Source organism: Acanthochromis polyacanthus, chromosome 15, assembly GCF_021347895.1.
Source record: "Acanthochromis polyacanthus isolate Apoly-LR-REF ecotype Palm Island chromosome 15, KAUST_Apoly_ChrSc, whole genome shotgun sequence".
Taxonomy (NCBI): domain Eukaryota; kingdom Metazoa; phylum Chordata; class Actinopteri; family Pomacentridae; genus Acanthochromis; species Acanthochromis polyacanthus.
Window position 1 is genome coordinate 569,982 of NC_067127.1, and position 22,603 is coordinate 592,584.

Here is a 22,603-nt window from a genome sequence, read left to right on the forward strand (position 1 = left end):
CACACACACACACACACACTCTGCTATACAGGAAGCAGGCTGACAGCAGATATTGAATTGTTTACACTTTTTTAATAGAAAACATTGATCAGAGGAATACGAGGCCTCGAGGCCAGCGGCTGATAATTGTTAGTGATTCAGATTAGATTACTTGATGTCTTGTTCTGATAGCATGAGTGTGTGTGTGTGGTGTGTGTGTGTTATCAGGAGAGGCCTTTCCCATTTAACTCTCCATCTGTCTAAGTAGCTGCTTTGCGGTTTAGCATGCATAAGCGTAGAATTTAATTCAATTAAGCAGCCCTGCCTGCTGAGGAGAGGAGGGACGACTTCAGATGTTTTAGGATGAAGCTTTCAGAGGCATAAATCTGTCTTTACTTTCAGATGTTTCATATCTAAAGTCAGGTTTTACTGAAAGCTACACAGGTTAGGATTTTTATGCTGCAATTCTCTCTAAGGGTGAAATGATTAATCCATGTGTTGTATAGTACTAATTAATATCTGATTAGGATCAGCTGCACTTTATTCAGGTTACTCAGTTGTTTGTTTTAGAGAAACTTTTAAAGAAAGGAAATAAGTTTAAAGTTCACACAAAATCCAATCCAGCTTTATTTATACAGAACTTAGACATCCAGAACAAGGCAAGCCAAAATACAGTAAAACAAATATCAGAAATACCATAAAATATCATATCAAAGTTTTCATCCTGAAACTGAACGTCTGTCAGAGGGTGGATGGAAGTACAGACCAGGTCTGATTATTTCATCTTCTTTGTTCCCACAGTCACTAAACTACAGCTAAATGCATTTAATGTAAATAAATAATGAATAACATGTAAATTTAAAAACTGCAAACATACTGACAGTAACGACACGTATCTGTAAAATAATGTTATTTACCTTAATACAATAAACTGGTTTAAGAGTCGCACTTTAAAAGGAGTTAGTGTTGTTTTGAGCCACATGTCAGTGACAGTTTTAGCCTGTTTTTATGGTTTACATGTAAATAAAGCATTCAGTTTTCTAGAAAATAATATATTTATAATATCATGATTACATGAAATAAAGGAGGTTCATGTGCTGCTCATGAAACATTTGTTTTCAGAACATACGTGTGGTTTCCTCAGCTAGCTGGACTAGTTTTATTTATAATTACACATTTACATGATTTATCTGTTAACAGCTGATCAGCATGTTAAATAACTTATTATCCAGCTTCTGTCAGTCCCTCTGTCATCCACAGAACAAACTTTTCTACGACCAGAAAACAGCGTAATGTGGATTTTAGCAGCACATCTTAGATCTCAGAGGTTCTAATAGGAAGGAATGGAGTAAGTAATAGATCTGTGGGGAAATGAGGTGTTTATCCTCTACGGTAAAGATTCTGTCTGACCTCTGATTCATGGGTAATAAATGTTAGGATGGAGGCAGACAGAACACACATGTTAATCATTTTACTGATATTTTCTGGTGTCTCACATCATCCTACAGAAATGAAACAGCTTTAGTTCTGGCTGCTTCATGGTGTTAATGATCTAAAACAGAAGCTTTTATTCTGACAGCTCACTCTAAATCTGACTAAAATGTAAAACTATACAACATGATGCATCAGCAGAACTCCATAAAGACACAGAACAGATGAATAAAGAGTAGATGTGTGGAGGATAAACCCTGTGATGGTCGGAGGTTTGGGTGTTTGTAGTCCTGCTGCCCTCTGCTCTGCCTCCTGCCTCCTCTAATTGTTGCCCACAGAGCTTTCATCTAAGGTCACAGCTTCAGCTTCAGCTTCCTCTCATTCAGACCTGCTTTCATCTCACGTTTTACGTTTATCACCCCTTTACTCACTTCCTTCTGTCTTCTCTGCTTCGTCTCGTCATGTTTTTATCCTGCTTGTCTCTGATTAAGGAGTTCTACAGCTAAAGTCTGGACCTCCTCCTCCTCCTCCTCGGAGGTGTCCTTCAGAATCAGTGGTCAGTCGAGCAGATGTAATGTTGGAATGTTCCTCCTCCCTGCAGCAACCAGATGATTAATTAATGAGCTGCTCCTAAAATATCTGGACAACCACTTTATTCTGTTTCCATCCTCAGACGGACCTTTTTAATATTTCACTTTCAGTCGTTGTTCTAATAGAGAAGTCTGTTTCTGTGTGTTTCTGAATGTTGTTTTTATTATTAGAGGATGACAGCAGTCATTTTAATATTTTATTTTATTTTAGTATTTATTCTAACAGAACTGTGTGTTTCTGAATGTTGTTTTTTATATTAGAGGATGACAGCAGTCATTTCACAGCGGCCTGGTCATGCTAATTATCACCATCCACACTGGGTTTGTGCATATGAACGCACACGCACGTGCAGCTCTGTGTGTTAGCGTGTGTTTCTTCAGTAAGGTAAAATTAAGCGTGTTTTTAGCGTGTGTTAGAGAGCACGCCTCAGTGTTTCCAGGTAGAGTTCCTCTGTTCACCGAATCCATGAGATTCCTGGAATTAGATCCTTTGATTTTAGCCGACGGGATCCCAGACCTCCTCCTCCTCCTCCTCTTCTTCTCCTCCTCCTCCTTTCTTCTCCTCCTCATCTACCTGCTCCTCCTCCTCCTCCTGTGAACTGATGTCCTCACCTTCTCCTCTGTTCTTTCTTTCTTTCTTTCTTTTTATGAAAGTCGTTCTGAAATAATATTTTCCTTCCAGAGGACGAGTAGAAAGAGGAACTCAGTGAAGTTCTGAAAGGAAACGTTGGCAGCAAACCCATCACAGTAAATGAAAGGTGACGTTAAAGTCAGTGTTAGGAGCTGAAGCTGCTTCCTTATTACAGCTGTCACATCTGATCTTCAGCAGTTTACAGATTATTGGTGGTTTTTCATTCAGCACTGAAGGATAAATGTTAAAAAGGTTTAGTTAAACGTATTAAAAACATCACGAAGAACAAAGTTTTGTGTTGGACTTTGTGTCATTTAAATTTTGACACCAAGATTTTCATTTTTTAAAATCGTAAACTAGTTGTAAATACTGATTATTGGACTCTGCATCATTTCTATAGAAAACATCAGAGGTTCTCTATATTCTAACAAAAGGAAGTTTGATGATCTAAAAGTTTGTCATTTGTTCAGATTCCAGCAGAAAAGTCTCGTGTTCCTGCAGTTATTACCTGAATATGGTCACATATCTGTAAACTTATATTTCAGACGTCTAATCAAACCTGTAATGATCCATTTATCTTAAATCTTCTACTTCAGCTTTTCTTCTCCTGGTTTCAGCCGTTATAAAAGCTGAAGGTCTGTCAGAAGATCCAGAAGAAGTCTGTTTTGAAAATGCTAATCTGTCCTTTCTGTTCCTCCTCCTCCTCGTCCACTCGGCTTTCTACTTTCTCCCAGCAGTAATAGTTTTCCTCCAGGTCACGTTTTAATGTGACGTCCATCCTTTCTTCTCCTCCTTTCTCTCACTCTGCCCCTAATGAAACTAAATAGTTCTTTGGACTCGGTGCCGTGGCTGAATTGGCTGCAGCGGAGATCAAAGGCGGCCTGTAGATTGAGTGTGTGCACGTTACGTGTGCACGTTAACGAGCAGCAGAAAGACTCTGGATTGCATAACAAGAGCTGATCAAGCCGTGAGAGAAAGAGAATACCTCCTGCTTTCTCTCTTTATTCATGTTTGTGGAAGCGTCATAAATAAAATATCAGAGCCTAACGTCTTGTTTAGGAAAGCTGAAAATATTCAAATTTAAGACACCAAAATCAGACAATTAGAACTTTTCTTTCAGAAATGACCGACTAGTAAATAATCTGAATAGCTGGCCTTTTAATCTGTTAGTTGATAATTAATTGATTATTCATTAAATCCATCCATCCATCCTCTATCCACCGCTTTATCCTCACTAGGGTCATGGGGGGTGCTGGAGTCTATCCCAGCTGACTCGGGTGAAGGCAGGGGACACCCTGGACAGGTCACCAGTCTGTCACAGGGCTACATATACAGACACACAATCACACTCACATTCACACCTACGGACAATTTAGAGTAACCAATTAACCTCAGCATGTTTTTGGACTGTGGGAGGAAGCCGGAGTACCCGGAGAAAACCCACGCATGCACAGGGAGAACATGCAAACTCCATGCAGAAAGATCCCAGGCCGGGATTTGAACCGGGGATCTTCTTGCTGCAAGGCCAAAGTGCTAACCACTACGCCACTGTGCAGCCCTAAGTGTCATTTAAAAATCACTAAATTAATTAAATGAATTCCTAACAGATGTTAACAGCTACAGGGACTTTTCTGACTCATTGACACTAAACTTAGGAACAAAACGAGTATTTTTATGTTCTCTATAACTGTGAGGTCAGGAAGAAGTCGCATTAGTGATATAGTTTCACATGAACACACATTTTTATTAGCATTTCTTACATTTGTCTTTTTTCATACATGTGACCAAGTTATGGATGATTTGTTTGAGTGTTTTTCCTTTAACTGGCTGTCATATGTAACATACATGTTGATGTGAATCCTCAGGGGCTGGAGCTCCAATAGTGGTTCTAAAAACTACAAAAGTGAGTTTTATTTTCCATGAAAGAAGGCTGAGAATGAGTTGAGCTCATGTTCTCCCCCAGTAATTATGGTGTCTCTTTAAAGGCAGAGCCTTCCCATCGTCCTCTACCTGTTCTACCTGCTCTGCTGTACAGGTGTTCTTTGTTCACTCACAGGACGAAGCCACGTCAAACACACACGTATTTACTCAGAAATATCACACACTCCTTTGTTCGTTTATGTTTGTGACACGTCCAGCTGTATTCTCTCTGTATGTTTTATTTATATTCTCTATTTGCTCTGTGTTTATTTATGACCTTGAAAATCACATAAAACACTGATAAAATATAAAAATACAAAGCAACTTAATGAAAAGCATTTTACCATTTATAGCTACAAAATTCATCAACTTTTTATCACTTTTCAAATTCATTTAACAGTTTTACATGTAGTACAAGTCTTCAGGAGTTATTTTAAATCCTGAATTCTGGTTATTCTATCAGCCGTGTTTCATTCTGTTTTACAGACAATTACATTTAATTAGATGTTCACTACGTCTGAATTTATTCAGGAAAAATGTTTCTAAAAGTCTAAAACCATATTTAAAAGCTTGTTTGCTTAATAGGAAACATTTCTTGAATTTGAACCATTTCTGTTCACTGTTCACAGTGCAATACTTCAAAATGCTCCTAAAAACACGACTTCTGTGTGTGAGCTGGTTATTCTAGAATATTATCTGTACTTTTGGAGCTTATCGGTTTTCTGACTGCTGCTTCTGATGTAAAAACACTGGATAATAAGGATATGATAGATGCTGTATCTGGTCTACTGAAAGCCAAATAATTACAAAAAGTTAATAACTAAGACGTTAGTGCTGGTTTGTTCTCACTGTTTAAAGCTTGTATCATGTGCTGCTGCAGCTCCATCACAATATTATTTCTCAAGTTATTTTTCTAAAAGTATGGACCAAAACCACATTTATGTCCAATAAAAGACACAACTTAACAAAAAAACACATAAAAACATTACAACACACAAAGACAGATGGAATATCAGCTCAATTAAAGAAACCTGACCACATATGGAAGCATAATTAACGACTTCATTAAAAACTGTAAACTCAGTCATTTAACACGTCACAAACATGTAAAGTCTTAAAGTTTTTATATATAATATCTAAAGAAAAGCACAGCAGCATGACACCTCTGTCCACAAAGACGAAACCCACCAGTATTTAAACCCACTAGTATTTAAACCCACTAATATTTAAACCCACTAATATTTAAACCCACTAGTATTTAAACCCCACTAGTATTTAAACCCACTAGTATTTAAAACCCACTAGTATTTAAACCCACTAATATTTAAACCCACTAATATTTAAACCCACTAGTATTTAAAACCCACTAATATTTAAACCCACTAATATTTAAAACCCACTAGTATTTAAACCCACTAATATTTAAACCCACTAATATTAAACCCACTTAATATTTAAACCCACTAGTATTTAAACCCACTAATATTTAAACCCACTAATATTTAAAACCCACTAGTATTTAAACCCACTAATATTTAAACCCACTAATATTTAAACCCACTAATATTTAAACCCACTAATATTTAAACCCACTAGTATTTAAACCCACTAATATTTAAACCCACTAGTATTTAAACCCACTAATATTTAAACCCACTAATATTTAAACCCACTAATATTTAAACCCACTAGTATTTAAACCCACTAATATTTAAACCCACTAGTATTTAAACCCACTAATATTTAAACCCACTAATATTTAAAACCCACTAATATTTTAAACCCACTAGTATTTAAACCCACTAATATTTAAACCCACTAATATTTTAAACCCACTAGTATTTAACCCACTAATATTTAAACCCACTGATATTTAAACCCACTGATATTTAAACCACTGATATTTAAACCCACTAGATTTAAACCCACTAGTATTTAAACCCACTAGTATTTAAACCCACTAGTATTTAAACCCACTAATATTTAAACCCACTAGTATTTAAACCCACTAGTATTTAAAACCCACTAATATTTAAACCCACTAGTATTTAAACCCACTAGTATTAAACCCACTAGTATTTAAACCCACTAGTATTTAAACCCACTAGTATTTAAACCCACTAGTATTTAACCCACTATATTTAAACCCCTAATATTTACCACTAGTATTTAAACCCACTAGTATTTAAACCCACTAATATTTAAAACCCACTAGTATTTAAACCCACTAGTATTTAAACCCACTAGTATTTAAACCCACTAGTATTTAAACCCACTAGTATTTAAACCCACTAATATTTAACCCACTAGTATTTAAACCCACTAGTATTTAAACCCACTAATATTTAAACCCACTAGTATTTAAACCCACTAGTATTTAAACCCACTTAGTATTTAAACCCACTAGTATTTAAACCCACTAGTATTTAAACCCACTAATATTTAAACCCACTAGTATTTAAACCCACTAGTATTTAAACCCACTAGTATTTAAAACCCACTAGTATTTAAACCCACTAATATTTAAACCCACTAGTATTTAAACCCACTAATATTTAACCCACTAATATTTAACCCACTAGTATTAAACCCACTAGTATTTAACCCACTAGTATTTAAACCCACTAATATTTAAACCCACTAGTATTTAAACCCACTAATATTTAAACCCACTAGTATTTAAAACCCACTAGTATTTAAACCACTAGTATTTAAACCCATTTAAACCCACAATATTTAAACCCACTAGTATTTAAACCCACTAATATAAACCCACTAGTATTTAAACCCACTTAGTATTTAAACCCACTAGTATTAAACCCACTAGTATTTAAACCCACTAGTATTTAAAACCCACTAATATTTTAAACCCACTAGTATTTAAACCCACTAGTATTTAAAACCCACTAATATTTAAACCCACTAGTATTTAAACCCACTAGTATTTAAACCCACTAGTATTAAACCCACTAGTATTTAAACCCACTAATATTTAAACCCACTAGTATTTAAACCCACTAATATTTAAACCCACTAGTATTTAAACCCACTAGTATTTAAAACCCACTAATATTTAAACCCACTAGTATTTAAACCCACTAGTATTTAAACCCACTAGTATTTAAACCCACTAATATTTAAAACCCACTAATATTTAAACCCACTAGTATTTAAAACCCACTAGTATTTAAACCCACTAGTATTTAAAACCCACTAGTATTTAAACCCACTAATATTTAACCCACTATATTTAAACCCACTAATATTAAACCCACTAGTATTTAAACCCACTAGTTATTTAAAACCCCACTAATATTAAAAAACCCACTAGTATTTAAACCCACTAGTATTTAAACCCACTAGTATTTAAAACCCACTAATATTAAACCCACTAGTATTTAAAAACCCACTAGTATTTAAACCCACTAGTATTTAAACCCACTAGTATTTAAACCCACTAGTAATTTAAAACCCACTAGTATTTAAACCCACTAATATTTAAACCCACTAATATTTAAACCCACTAGTATTTAAACCCACTAGTATTTAAACCACTAGTATTTAAAACCCACTAATATTTAAAACCCACTTAGTATTTAAACCCACTTAATATTTTAAACCCACTAGTATTTAAACCCACTAGTATTTAAACCCACTAATATTTAAACCCACTAGTATTTAAACCCACTAGTATTTAAAACCCACTAATATTTAACCCACTAGTATTAAACCCACTAATATTTAAACCCACTAATATTTAAACCCACTAGTATTTAAACCCACTAATATTTAAACCCACTAGTATTTAAACCCACTAGTATTTTAAACCCACTAGTATTTAAACCCACTAGTATTTAAACCCACTAGTATTTAAACCCACTAATATTTAAACCCACTAGTATTTAACCCACTAATATTTAAACCCACTAGTATTTAAACCCACTAATATTTAAACCCACTAGTATTTAAACCCACTAATATTTAAACCCACTAGTATTTAAACCCACTAGTATTTAAACCCACTAATATTTAAACCCACTAGTATTTAAACCCACTCTTACGTTTTGTTTCCTGCAGGTGTTTTCTGACACACAGGTGCTGCTTCTCCCAGATTCATATTTATGTACATACAACACACATGTGCACGCCCACACGGACCCCTATCATGAGCACGCACCCGTCGAATCATAATTAGCCGCTGTCCCGGTCCTTGATAGCCGTGTACAGTGGCTCTTCTTTAATTCTTTATCAAATGCATTGATCGCTGTGGGCCTCGCTCGCCCATTGATCCGTGCACTCCGTCTGGAGCCGGCCGATAAGCTCCCCTCCCTCACCTCCTCCCTCCTTCTCCCTCCTCCCTCTCCTTCCTCACCTCCTCTCTTCTCCTCCCTCCTTTTCTCTGTCTCTACCTACATTTTAGGATAAATTTACAGATTTCTGAATGTTATGGTGTTTTCTAAATGTGCTTGTGTTGCTGTGAATCTGTGCAGCGTAATCTGAACACACTGAGACAGTTTAAGCCTCTGTAGTTTTTCATACCGAGGACTACATTTCCCATAAACCCCGTTGCTTCCTCGTCCCACCATTACAGTCCTCTCCTACAGTCTGCTGAGAACTACCAGCAGAGACGTTGTGTTTTTACTGTAGTTGTTTCTGGAACAGAAATGATCCAAAAACAACCTTTAAAGTAGTTTTAACGTCGTTGTTGTTCAGATGTTAAAAGTCAGAATGTAGAGTTATGAACCAGTTTTAATGATTATTTTATGTCTGCCATCATCATTCACTTAAACTCAGTGTGTCTTCTGGCAGAGGAGCTTTTGTCTTAAAGCTCCTCTGTTGTTTTCAGGAACTTGTTTAAAGTCTCCTATGACCCCATAATGTGTTCGGTTCCTTCCACCGTGACTGTCCTATTCCTGCTTTTAGGGCTGTTTGCTCTGAAACTGATGAGCTGCTGCTGTTCCTGCCTCCTTCAGGAAGGAAACTCTCTCTGCTTCTGTAGTCGGTCACACTGTCGGCTTTATGATATCCAGTTCTGTCCAGATGTTGGGTTTCTTCGTTCCTTCATTCGCTCAGAGCGAATCCAAAGGTATCTGTGGATTGTTGGATGTCCTCTGTAGTTTCTAAGGTCTGTAGTTTTCTGTGCTGAGCACTGTGAGACCACACGATGTGAATCTATATAAATAAAACTGAACTGAGTACAGCACCAGATTTTCAGTAAAGCTTTCAGGTTTAATTGGTCACATGATACAAACTTGTAGATTTAGTGGTGCTCAGTCTTTTTGCCAACTATCCTGATAAACAGTAACCAGTTTGGGATCTTTGCTGTTGATTCTTTTTATATTTTAAAGTATTTCTCTGTTACAGACTGACAGAAAGTAAACTTCCTCTCTGGTGAAATGTCTGCGGGATCCGTTAAAACTTTTAAAGAGCAGAACAACCTGAAGCTGTTTGTGTTCTGGATTCAGTACCAACAGTTGAACTGGATCCTACCTGCATCTACAACCTGTTTGGACGTTCTCTCTGGCATCTGCTGACGAGTGTGTGATTACACAGCTATGCGACTGGTTGGTGTGTGTGTTCAGCAGCTTTTAGCATGTGTCTGTGTGTGTGCCTGGACCAGATAGAGACCTAAAGCACCTCTTCACTGTGAATTAGCCTGTCATGACAAATGTCTGGAGCTGCATGACTGGCTGCCAGACTGGCTGGCTATCTGGGAGGTTGGCAGACACTTTTAGATAGTGATTGTGTGCACATCCCAGTGTGTGTGCATGTGTGTGGCATCGCTGTGCCCACGCCAGGTCTCTGTACATGACCAGTGGTGCGTGCCCTCCCTCCCTCTTTCTACTCGCCCAGAAAAGAGCAACCAAGGCGGCGACCTGCTCAGAAAGAGCTTCCAGAGCAGAGAGGGGTCTTCACCCGACGCCAAGCCCACAGAAGAGCCCTCTGTCTCAGCCTCGCACTCAACCGTTTAGCCCGTCTTCCCCTGGAGGTTCCAGCAGTCAGTGGAAGACACAGTCACGATTGTTCTTCTGTCGGCATTTAGAAAAGGAAAGTCTCTTCTCCTCCTGAGCTCCATTCTTCCTCAGAGCTGCCCATTGACCACCAGCTGACTCTTTCTCTGCTCCTTTCTCCTCCTGCCTTTGATCATGGCTGCTGGGTTTGAGCTTTCTGTTGGGTTTTTAGAGTTGCATCCTGTAGATCCACCGTTGTTGTTGTTGTTGTTGCTGTTGTCTTGTCGTGCCAAATTAAAGCTCTTTGTGTGTTTGTATCTGTTGCTACTTTCCAACTTGGAAACAGCGAACTTTGTTGTAGAATTACATCCACTAGGTGGCGTTTAATCTCCATTTCCTTCAGTCTCCCCGTGAATGTAGAAAGTTCTGGCGTGTCGTGTTGCTGCAGAACAATGAGTAGAAACTGGAAAGACGGTGGAGGAAACGCTGGAGCGACACTTTCCATCCATCTGACAGCCAGTAGGAAGTTTATAGGGCTCAGAAATGACGTCTGGAAAGTAGCTGCCCTCAACACATCTGCATTATTTACAGCTGTGGATGACGTCACCTCCACCCTGATGGCTAAAATATCCGAAATACAAACGAACAAACTCTGTCTCTCGGCTTAGAAGTGGTTCGGGGCGGGGGGGGGGGTATTTTGCATTTGTTTCCTCTGAGATAAACTCTGAGCTTCATGTGCACCAGCAAAGTGTAGAAGAAGATCCTTTGGTCCACTGAAACCAACAATATGTTTGTTGTTTGATAAAGAAAACCTTTGTTTAGCCTCAGGATGGTCAGTCTATGGTTCCATCCTATCACCAACAAACTGCACCAAGAGTTTTCACACAAACACTCCAATAAAATTAAGCTCAGAAAGATTCAATCCTGGATCCTGTACACTCTGTCCTTTACACAATGGAAAGCCTCTCCTCCAAACACATGCTCATGTTTTGTAGTTGACGAGGCGAGGCGCTGCTCACGTGCATTTTTCTATACTGTTAATCCTAGCCTCTGGATAGGCAAAGGCAATTTCACTTTTTCTGTCCCCAAATGGCTCCAACAGTAATGCAGAGGGCTGTTTGGGCCTGAGCGGTATGTATATATACTCTTTAACGGACGGTTGTGTCTGTAAAGGCCAGATTGGATATCGGTACCAGTCCGTAGCCAGAAGGCCGTCGCTGACATTACTGTTTATCATATTCCATTTGTAAAGCAGGGAGAGGCCTGCTTATGAAACATAATGCAGAAAGGAGGAAAAAGAGGAAAATATAGCAAGAATAAAGAAGGAAAGTCAGTCAGTTCTAATCTCTATGTGGGACTGTTTGGGAATTAGTCTCTGAGTTCCACCAAAGTTTACTTCAGGATGTTAATAATTACCTGCTAGCAGAAACTTAACGATTAAAAATACGTTAACTGATGAGGAAAAGATGGAGGAAATGAATGTCAGAAGACGTGTTATACTTATGTTATTACCTGGCTGCACCAGAAGATCTGTCCTCTTATTGTTTAGCAGTATTAAATACTGCAGTTTGTTTTTCTGAGTTTTATTCTGCAGCGACCCCTAGAGGCAGTCATTAAAACTACCAGCAGTTCCAGAGAGCACTGTGGGAGTTTAGCGAGCGTTGGGCACCATGACAGAGACTTCTGGGGCCGTTAATGACTTCTGGACAGGACTCAGATCCAGCTGTAGTTTAATAGGACAGTATTTGTACAATGCAGTGGTGTGTTTTAATCAGGCTGCTGATTCAGTTAGAACTGATTTTATCTGGACCAGAACTTCATCAGTCATTGAGTTAAACGTTTGATATTTTATCTGGTTAGCTGATTTCACTCCTGTGAAATACAAAAACAACCTGAAGTAAATGTAAAACCTTTTTGGTAAAATTGGAGAAGTTTTCTTCCTCCTGATAATTCTTTAAAATGTGCATAAAAATAAGTTATGGAACTTCTGTGTTGGTGTTAAATAAAATGATGTCTCATCTTTACTGCCATTTACATAAACAGATTAAAATACTTACAGATGCTGCAAACTTTCATCTTTAGTAAAGATTTTACCAATGCTCATTTTATTTCTTTTATGAGGACAAACTGTTCTGTATTAATTTCCGTAAATATAAATATGTTATTCTAAAGATAATTAGCTGTTTTATTGGATCAAACCATGTCATTTTAACTGGTCTACGGTTTGTCAGGCTCTAAATTAAACCCTGGAGTTGTCTTTTGATGCTACAGGTGACATAACGTCTCTTGTGTGTGTTTCAACCTGTTTTCAGCAGTTTGCAGACAGAGCCAGAGTTCAGTTGTTTCAGGAAATATATAGTTATTAAAATATAGTCATTTGTCCTGTTGGGTTTTACATTCTGTTAGTAACTTCCAGACTTTTTACGTTTTAGTTTGAAGCTTCATTCTTATTAAAACCAGTGATAACATCAGGACGAACACTAATATTTATTAATCTTATTAATAGGAGTTCTTTCTGCTCTCTTGCAGCAGTATAACCACTGATCCTCAGTCTTCAGTATTCTTATTTAAACCAGGGGTAAATAGGAGTTGTCTCTGCTGTCCTCAGTCTTTATCAGTCTCTGGTGTTTTATCGTCGTCTCTCTGAGGTGTGTTTTCTCCCTGTAGGCGTTCCCCAGGGCCTCCACACACACAGAGTGCATTAGGGTTGCTGTCATTTACAATCCGGCCCATTGTCCCGGCCACACAATAGCTACAAACAAACAATTGACATGGAAATGGAGAGATGTAGCTCATTAGCGGGCGCTGCTTGTTTTGTTAATGGATAAATGGCTTCAATAGGCCAGCCCTAAAACCTGCCTCAATATGGAGAAGGCTGATTAACAGCAAACCACAGGGAGGAGAAACGCAGCTCCTTCTCCCCTGGGTGGAGGAGGAGGTGTGTTAGGAGGAGGTTTATAGAGGAGGTGTGTTAGGAGGAGGTTTATAGAGGAGGTGTGTTAGGAGGAGGTTTATAGAGGAGGTGTGTTAGGAGGAGGTCTATAGAGGAGGTGTGTGTTAGGAGGAGGTTTATAGAGGAGGTGTGTTAGGAGGAGGTCTATAGAGGAGGTGTGTGTTAGGAGGAGGTCTATAGAGGAGGTGTGTTAGGAGGAGGTTTATAGAGGAGGTGTGTTAGGAGGAGGTCTATAGAGGAGGTGTGTTAGGAGGAGGTCTATAGAGGAGGTGTGTGTTAGGAGGAGGTCTATAGAGGAGGTGTGTGTTAGGAGGAGGTTTATAGAGGAGGTGTGTTAGGAGGAGGTCTATAGAGGAGGTGTGTGTTAGGAGGAGGTCTATAGAGGAGGTGTGTGTTAGGAGGAGGTCTATAGAGGAGGTGTGTTAGGAGGAGGTTTATAGAGGAGGTGTGTGTTAAGAGGAGGTCTATAGAGGAGGTGTGTGTTAGGAGGAGGTCTATAGAGGAGGTGTGTGTTAGGAGGAGGTCTATAGAGGAGGTGTGTTAGGAGGAGGTTTATAGAGGAGGTGTGTTAGGAGGAGGTCTATAGAGGAGGTGTGTGTTAGGAGGAGGTTTATAGAGGAGGTGTGTTAGGAGGAGGTCTATAGAGGAGGTGTGTGTTAGGAGGAGGTCTATAGAGGAGGTGTGTGTTAGGAGGAGGTCTATAGAGGAGGTGTGTTAGGAGGAGGTTTATAGAGGAGGTGTGTGTTAAGAGGAGGTCTATAGAGGAGGTGTGTGTTAGGAGGAGGTCTATAGAGGAGGTGTGTGTTAGGAGGAGGTCTATAGAGGAGGTGTGTTAGGAGGAGGTTTATAGAGGAGGTGTGTTAGGAGGAGGTCTATAGAGGAGGTGTGTGTTAGGAGGAGGTCTATAGAGGAGGTGTGTGTTAGGAGGAGGTCTATAGAGGAGGTGTGTGTTAGGAGGAGGTTTATAGAGGAGGTGTGTGTTAGGAGGAGGTTTATAGAGGAGGTGTGTTAGGAGGAGGTCTATAGAGGAGGTGTGTGTTAGGAGGAGGTCTATAGAGGAGGTGTGTGTTAGGAGGAGGTCTATAGAGGAGGTGTGTTAGGAGGAGGTTTATAGAGGAGGTGTGTGTTAGGAGGAGGTCTATAGAGGAGGTGTGTGTTAGGAGGAGGTTTATAGAGGAGGTGTGTGTTAGGAGGAGGTTTATAGAGGAGGTGTGTTAGGAGGAGGTTTATAGAGGAGGTGTGTTAGGAGGAGGTCGATGGAGGAGGTGTGTGTTAGGAGGAGGTTTATAGAGGAGGTGTGTGTTAGGAGGAGGTTTATAGAGGAGGTGTGTGTTAGGAGGAGGTCTATAGAGGAGGTGTGTGTTAGGAGGAGGTTTATAGAGGAGGTGTGTGTTAGGAGGAGGTTTATAGAGGAGGTGTGTTAGGAGGAGGTTTATAGAGGAGGTGTGTTAGGAGGAGGTCGATGGAGGAGGTGTGTGTTAGGAGGAGGTTTATAGAGGAGGTGTGTGTTAGGAGGAGGTTTATAGAGGAGGTGTGTGTTAGGAGGAGGTCTATAGAGGAGGTGTGTGTTAGGAGGAGGTTTATAGAGGAGGTGTGTTAGGAGGAGGTTTATAGAGGAGGTGTGTGTTAGGAGGAGGTCTATAGAGGAGGTGTGTGTTAGGAGGAGGTTTATAGAGGAGGTGTGTTAGGAGGAGGTTTATAGAGGAGGTGTGTTAGGAGGAGGTCGATGGAGGAGGTGTGTGTTAGGAGGAGGTTTATAGAGGAGGTGTGTGTTAGGAGGAGGTTTATAGAGGAGGTGTGTGTTAGGAGGAGGTTTATAGAGGAGGTGTGTGTTAGGAGGAGGTCTATAGAGGAGGTGTGTGTTAGGAGGAGGTTTATAGAGGAGGTGTGTGTTAGGAGGAGGTCTATAGAGGAGGTGTGTGTTAGGAGGAGGTTTATAGAGGAGGTGTGTGTTAGGAGGAGGTTTATAGAGGAGGTGTGTTAGGAGGAGGTCTATAGAGGAGGTGTGTGTTAGGAGGAGGTTTATAGAGGAGGTGTGTGTTAGGAGGAGGTTTATAGAGGAGGTGTGTGTTAGGAGGAGGTTTATAGAGGAGGTGTGTGTTAGGAGGAGGTCTATAGAGGAGGTGTGTGTTAGGAGGAGGTTTATAGAGGAGGTGTGTGTTAGGAGGAGGTTTATAGAGGAGGTGTGTGTTAGGAGGAGGTTTATAGAGGAGGTGTGTGTTAGGAGGAGGTCGATGGAGGAGGTGTGTGTTAGGAGGAGATTTATAGAGGAGGTGTGTGTTAGGAGGAGGTTTATAGAGGAGGTGTGTGTTAGGAGGAGGTCGATGGAGGAGGTGTGTGTTAGGAGGAGGTTTATAGAGGAGGTGTGTGTTAGGAGGAGGTTTATAGAGGAGGTGTGTGTTAGGAGGAGATTTATAGAGGAGGTGTGTGTTAGGAGGAGGTTTATAGAGGAGGTGTGTGTTAGGAGGAGGTCGATGGAGGAGGTGTGTGTTAGGAGGAGGTTTATAGAGGAGGTGTGTGTTAGGAGGAGGTTTATAGAGGAGGTGTGTGTTAGGAGGAGGTTTATAGAGGAGGTGTGTGTTAGGAGGAGGTTTATAGAGGAGGTGTGTGTTAGGAGGAGGTCTATAGAGGAGGTGTGTGTTAGGAGGAGGTCTATAGAGGAGGTGTGTGTTAGGAGGAGGTTTATAGAGGAGGTGTGTTAGCAGGAGGTCTATAGAGGAGGTGTGTGTTAGGAGGAGGTCGATGGAGGAGGTGTGTGTTAGGAGGAGGTCGATGGAGGAGGTGTGTGTTAGGAGGAGGTTTATAGAGGAGGTGTGTGTTAGGAGGAGGTTTATAGAGGAGGTGTGTGTTAGGAGGAGATTTATAGAGGAGGTGTGTGTTAGGAGGAGGTTTATAGAGGAGGTGTGTGTTAGGAGGAGGTCGATGGAGGAGGTGTGTGTTAGGAGGAGGTTTATAGAGGAGGTGTGTGTTAGGAGGAGGTTTATAGAGGAGGTGTGTGTTAGGAGGAGGTTTATAGAGGAGGTGTGTGTTAGGAGGAGGTCTATAGAGGAGGTGTGTGTTAGGAGGAGGTTTATAGAGGAGGTGTGTTAGGAGGAGGTTTATAGAGGAGGTGTGTGTTAGGAGGAGGTCTATAGAGGAGGTGTGTGTTAGGAGGAGGTTTATAGAGGAGGTGTGTTAGGAGGAGGTTTATAGAGGAGGTGTGTTAGGAGGAGGTCGATGGAGGAGGTGTGTGTTAGGAGGAGGTTTATAGAGGAGGTGTGTGTTAGGAGGAGGTTTATAGAGGAGGTGTGTGTTAGGAGGAGGTCTATAGAGGAGGTGTGTGTTAGGAGGAGGTTTATAGAGGAGGTGTGTGTTAGGAGGAGGTCTATAGAGGAGGTGTGTGTTAGGAGGAGGTTTATAGAGGAGGTGTGTGTTAGGAGGAGGTTTATAGAGGAGGTGTGTTAGGAGGAGGTTTATAGAGGAGGTGTGTGTTAGGAGGAGGTTTATAGAGGAGGTGTGTTAGGAGGAGGTTTATAGAGGAGGTGTGTTAGCAGGAGGTTTATAGAGGAGGTGTGTTAGGAGGAGGTCGATGGAGGAGGTGTGTGTTAGGAGGAGATTTATAGAGGAGGTGTGTGTTAGGAGGAGGTTTATAGAGGAGGTGTGTGTTAGGAGGAGGTCGATGGAGGAGGTGTGTGTTAGGAGGAGGTTTATAGAGGAGGTGTGTGTTAGGAGGAGGTTTATAGAGGAGGTGTGTGTTAGGAGGAGGTTTATAGAGGAGGTGTGTGTTAGGAGGAGATTTATAGAGGAGGTGTGTGTTAGGAGGAGGTTTATAGAGGAGGTGTGTGTTAGGAGGAGGTCGATGGAGGAGGTGTGTGTTAGGAGGAGGTTTATAGAGGAGGTGTGTGTTAGGAGGAGGTTTATAGAGGAGGTGTGTGTTAGGAGGAGGTTTATAGAGGAGGTGTGTGTTAGGAGGAGGTTTATAGAGGAGGTGTGTGTTAGGAGGAGGTCTATAGAGGAGGTGTGTGTTAGGAGGAGGTCTATAGAGGAGGTGTGTGTTAGGAGGAGGTTTATAGAGGAGGTGTGTGTTAGGAGGAGGTCGATGGAGGAGGTGTGTGTTAGGAGGAGGTCGATGGAGGAGGTGTGTGTTAGGAGGAGGTTTATAGAGGAGGTGTGTGTTAGGAGGAGATTTATAGAGGAGGTGTGTGTTAGGAGGAGGTTTATAGAGGAGGTGTGTGTTAGGAGGAGGTTTATAGAGGAGGTGTGTGTTAGGAGGAGGTTTATAGAGGAGGTGTGTGTTAGGAGGAGGTCGATGGAGGAGGTGTGTGTTAGGAGGAGGTTTATAGAGGAGGTGTGTGTTAGGAGGAGGTTTATAGAGGAGGTGTGTGTTAGGAGGAGGTTTATAGAGGAGGTGTGTGTTAGGAGGAGGTCTATAGAGGAGGTGTGTGTTAGGAGGAGGTTTATAGAGGAGGTGTGTGTTAGGAGGAGGTTTATAGAGGAGGTGTGTGTTAGGAGGAGGTCTATAGAGGAGGTGTGTGTTAGGAGGAGGTTTATAGAGGAGGTGTGTGTTAGGAGGAGGTTTATAGAGGAGGTGTGTGTTAGGAGGAGGTTTATAGAGGAGGTGTGTGTTAGGAGGAGGTTTATAGAGGAGGTGTGTGTTAGGAGGAGGTCTATAGAGGAGGTGTGTGTTAGGAGGAGGTTTATAGAGGAGGTGTGTGTTAGGAGGAGGTCTATAGAGGAGGTGTGTGTTAGGAGGAGGTTTATAGAGGAGGTGTGTGTTAGGAGGAGGTTTATAGAGGAGGTGTGTGTTAGGAGGAGGTCTATAGAGGAGGTGTGTGTTAGGAGGAGGTTTATAGAGGAGGTGTGTGTGTCCAGGTGGAGTTTGGGTGGATTTAGTGGTCGTTCTTTAAACTCCTGCTGCAGACGTATTGAACATGCAGACGTGTTTTTTTCACCTTTTGTTGAATCCAGAAACAACTCGTGCAGTGGAATGTTCTTGGATTGTGACAGTGTCAGTGTTAGACACGGTAGGTACGGAAAGTATTCAGACCCCTTGAAATTTTTCACTCTCTGTTTCATTGCAAATTTGTCCACATAACTCCCATCCTCCAATCCCTCCACTGGCTCCCCGTGCACCTCCGTATTGATTTTAAACGTCTTTTATTTGTTTTTAAATGTCTTCGTGGTCTGGCGTCCCTGTACTTGTGTGGTCTGCTGGCTCCACACATCCCATCTCGGTCACTGAGGTCAGCAGATCAGGCTTTACTGGTGGTGCCAAAGACTAAAAAGAAATCGAGAGGAGACTGTGCTTTTTCTGTTTCTGCTCCTTGATTGTGGAATGAGCTCCCACTACTTATTAGAATAGCAGACTCTCTCTCTACTTTTAAAAACACATTTTTTTAACTTGGCGTATGGCTCAGCTTAGAGCTGGCTTTTATTGTACAACCTGTGTTTTGTGTCGTTTTTCTATGCTCACACTATTTTATTTACATTTTATTCATATTTTTATTTATTTTAACATGTACAGCACTTTGGTTGACAGTGTCATTTTAAAGTGCTTTAGAAATAAAGTTGATTGATTGATTGACTGATTCATTGCAGCCATTTGCCAAAGCAAAAAAGTTCATTTTATTTCTCATTAATGTACACTCAGCACCCCATCTTGACAGAAAAAACAGAAATGTAGAAATTTCTGCAAATGTATTAAAAAAGAAAAACTGAAATATCACATGGTCAAAAGTATTCAGACTCTGTGCTCAGTATTGAGTAGAAGCTCCTTTTCAGCTCGTACAGCCATGAGTCTTCTTGGGAATGACACAACAAGTTTTTCACACCTGGATTTGGGGATCCTCTGCCATTCTTCCTCGCAGATCCTCTCCAGTTCTGTCAGGTTGGATGGTGAACGTTGGTGGACAGACATTCTGAGGTCTCTCCAGAGATGCTCCATTGGGTTTAGGTCAGGGCTCTGGCTGGGCCAGTCAAGAACGGTCACAGAGTTGTTGTGAAGCCACTCCTTTGTTATTTTAGCTGTGTGCTTAGGGTCATTGTCCTGTTGAAAGGTGAACCTTCGGCCCAGTCTGAGGTCCTGAGCACTCTGGAAGAGGTTTTCCTCCAGGATATCTCTGTACTTGGCCGCATTCATCCTTCCTTCAATTGCAACCAGTCGTCCTGTCCCTGCAGCTGAAAAACACCCCCCCCCCCCACAGCATGATGCTCCCACCACCATGTTTCACTGTAGGGATTGTATTGGGCAGGTGATGAGCAGTGCCTGCTTTTCTCCTCACATACCGCTTAGAATTAACAGCAGAAAGTTCAATCTTGGTCTCATCAGACCAGAGGATCTTATTTCTCATAGTCTGGGAGTCCTTCATGTGTTTTTTCAAATTCTATGCTTTCATGTGTCTTGCACTGAGGAGAGGCTTCCGTCGGGCCACTCTGCCATAAAGCCCCGACTGGTGGAGGGCTGCAGTGATAGTTGACTTTGTGGAACTTTCTCCTATCTCCCGACTGCATCTCTGGAGCTCAGCCACAGTCATCTTTGGGTTCTTCTTTACCTCTCTCACCAAGGCTCTTCTCCCACCATTGCTCAGTTTGGCTGGACGGCCAGGTCTAGGAAGAGTTGTGGTCGTCCCAAACTTCTTCCATTTGAGGCTTATGGAGGCCACTGTGCTCTGAGGAACCTTGAGTGCTGCAGAAATTCTTTTGTAACCTTGTCCAGATCTGTGCCTTGCCACAATTCTGTCTCTGAGCTCCTTGGGCAGTTCCTTCCACCTCATGATTCTCATTTGCTCTGACATGCACTGTGAGCTGTAAGGTCTTATATAGACAGGTGTGTGCCTTTCCTAATCAAGTCCAATCAGTTTAATTAAATTCTGTCAAATTTGAACCGTTTTATCTCAGTTTCTTTTCCTACAATGGTTTAAAATCATCTCGTGCATTATGCCGATTTGGATAAAAACAAAACATATATCATCATTTATACCTGGAACTGCAGAGAGGTCCTTTATATCCCCACAGAAAACCACAGTTAAATATAAATTAAAACACTCACACAGGTAACACTGATGGTCTGGAGGTCTTTGAGAAGCCTTTTACCAAATCTTCAGGTGGAAAAAACTCCATAAATACACTAAATACATCCAGGAGGAAGGAGACCTGATAATTATTGCTGGCTTGAAGTGATGCTGCATTGTTGCATTGGTACCAGACTGGATCACTGAATGGTGAAGGTTGTTGGTGTTTCCAGCTAAATATTTCTGTTTCTTAGACTTCCTGGTGTTTCTAGTGGTAAATAATTGTTTCTTACAGTCCTGCTGTCTTCCTGGTTCCTGGAGGTTCTTTGTGGTCCGTGCACTGACTCTCTGCCTCATCAGTTAAGTGCTTGTCAATTGACATCATCAAGGTGTTCCCATTTGCTCTGTGAGTGTGTGTGTACGTGCACGGTGGCCGTTGCTATCAGCAGGATCAGATTGGATCGACCTGAAAATGGCATTTGTGCCGTCGCTGTGATGGTGACGGCTCAATACTGCATCTGTCTAGTGGCAGCATGATGAGTGTTTAAAAGTCTGTATAACTCCATAGAAATGTTTCTGTCTGTGTGCTCCTCGCTCCATGGAGACGTGCACGTCCATTCTGATGACTAAACCTTTTACTATGTATTTCTGTCATCATGTGAAGTATTTAGGTTTAGTGTTACCTTATTATCTATCAGCATTCTGAACCCTCTGAACCCCAAAACATGCAAACAAGTTTAAAAAACACATCATACTGAAACAGAATGAGAATATTAATAAGCCAGAAACTGTAAAAACTAAGAGAATCTCTGGATTTAGTGTTTCTTTAACTAACCATGTGTAGCATGCAGCTCCAGCAGGAAAATGAACCAAATCTAACCTTAAAATTGTGATATTTCATCAAAACCTCTTTATTCTACGCGTCTCACTCTAAAAATATCAAATGTCTGCAATAACAAAATAATATAAAACCAAAGAGCCATTCAGCTGAACTGCAGGTTCAGAACAAAATAAAACAGTGGAGCAGTGAAATAACGACAGCAGGACTCAGAAAAGGCTAAAAAAAGGAAATGATAGTTTAAAATAAACAATTGTGCTTCTTAGCGCTAATGAAAAGCAAAAAATGAATCAGCTACAACCGACAGTCATCCAACCCAAACTGAAGACTATTTAAAAGAGCTGCAGACTGTTTTTAGATAGAGCAGATTATCAGCGATGGAGGAAAATGTTTGATCTGCAGAATAAATGAGGTATACAGTCCACACGGTGAAACATCCTTCTACAGCTGACCTACAGAGCAGAGGGAAAAATGTAGAGTTTGTAGAAGCAGAAAAAAATAAAATATTAAACCACATTTATTATTTAACACCTGTGGACACAAAAAGGTGGTTCATGTTGATTCCAGTTTACTGTTTCATTCTGTGTGCAGCAAATAGTCAAAGAAATTACACTCATGTTTTATTTCCTTTGTGATTTATGGAATTCTGACTTTATTAAACCAAACAAAAGACACTTTGGAGTTCATTCTGCTTCCACAGAGGAGCAGAACTTTAGATTACAATTTAATGAGGAAAAGTGTGACCAGAGCAAAACAAAACGTGTGTGGCCACTAAAAACAGCTAGACATGTCCCATACTGGCTTTTTTGCCGATGACCAATATTGACGATATTTTCCACCTCTCAGTTTCTAATCCTGATATCTGTGAGCTGTTTAACTAATTCTAGGTAACATCACGTATCTCCTGTGGTCAAATTAACACGTCATGACTCGTTTTATTGTGATGCTCCATTGATGCTTTCAGATGGAAACATTGTCTGTAAAATAAGAAAACTGCTTCAAGTTTAGGAACTAATGACATTTTTATTTATTTTACTTTAATGGTCTCAAACATCAGTTCTCCCTCCCTCTGTGAGTCTGTTACAGCGCTACTGTACAAATCCACACATTATTTTATCCGTTTTCATGACCGGCAAATAAACAATAACCATATTGACTGATATCACATTTTCATTCCAATATCGGGCCGATATTTCAGGGGGCTGATGACATCGGACATCCCTAACAGTGAGCATTTCTGACTATGAAACCCTGGGGTTTTCCTCCGTCCTTCATGACATTTATCCTCTATTAAAGTCTCTAAAAGTGTTTTATTCTTGTG

The 22,603-nt window shown here is 40.7% G+C and overlaps 2 protein-coding genes across 51 annotated transcripts in view; both read left to right on the top strand.

The window, feature by feature from the left end:
• The window catches only part of ehbp1 (EH domain binding protein 1), a 222,109-nt gene that overhangs the window by 130,309 nt on the left and 69,197 nt on the right, over positions 1–22,603 (top strand).
• LOC127537627 (uncharacterized) lies at positions 11,219–22,603 on the top strand. Of its 50 annotated transcripts, none has more exons than XM_051960433.1 (7): positions 11,219–13,683; positions 13,742–14,338; positions 14,429–15,282; positions 15,431–15,908; positions 16,177–16,388; positions 17,005–17,062; positions 17,153–22,603. In XM_051960433.1, exons 3-7 carry the CDS (start codon positions 15,182–15,184, stop codon positions 18,527–18,529), a joined length of 2,226 nt encoding a protein of 741 aa, XP_051816393.1. In that variant the 5' UTR covers positions 11,219–13,683; positions 13,742–14,338; positions 14,429–15,181; the 3' UTR covers positions 18,530–22,603. The 50 variants fall into 50 exon arrangements, with proteins under 50 accessions (XP_051816393.1, XP_051816395.1, XP_051816413.1 ...); XM_051960435.1 differs by having other exon boundaries at positions 17,183–22,603; XM_051960453.1 differs by having other exon boundaries at positions 17,573–22,603.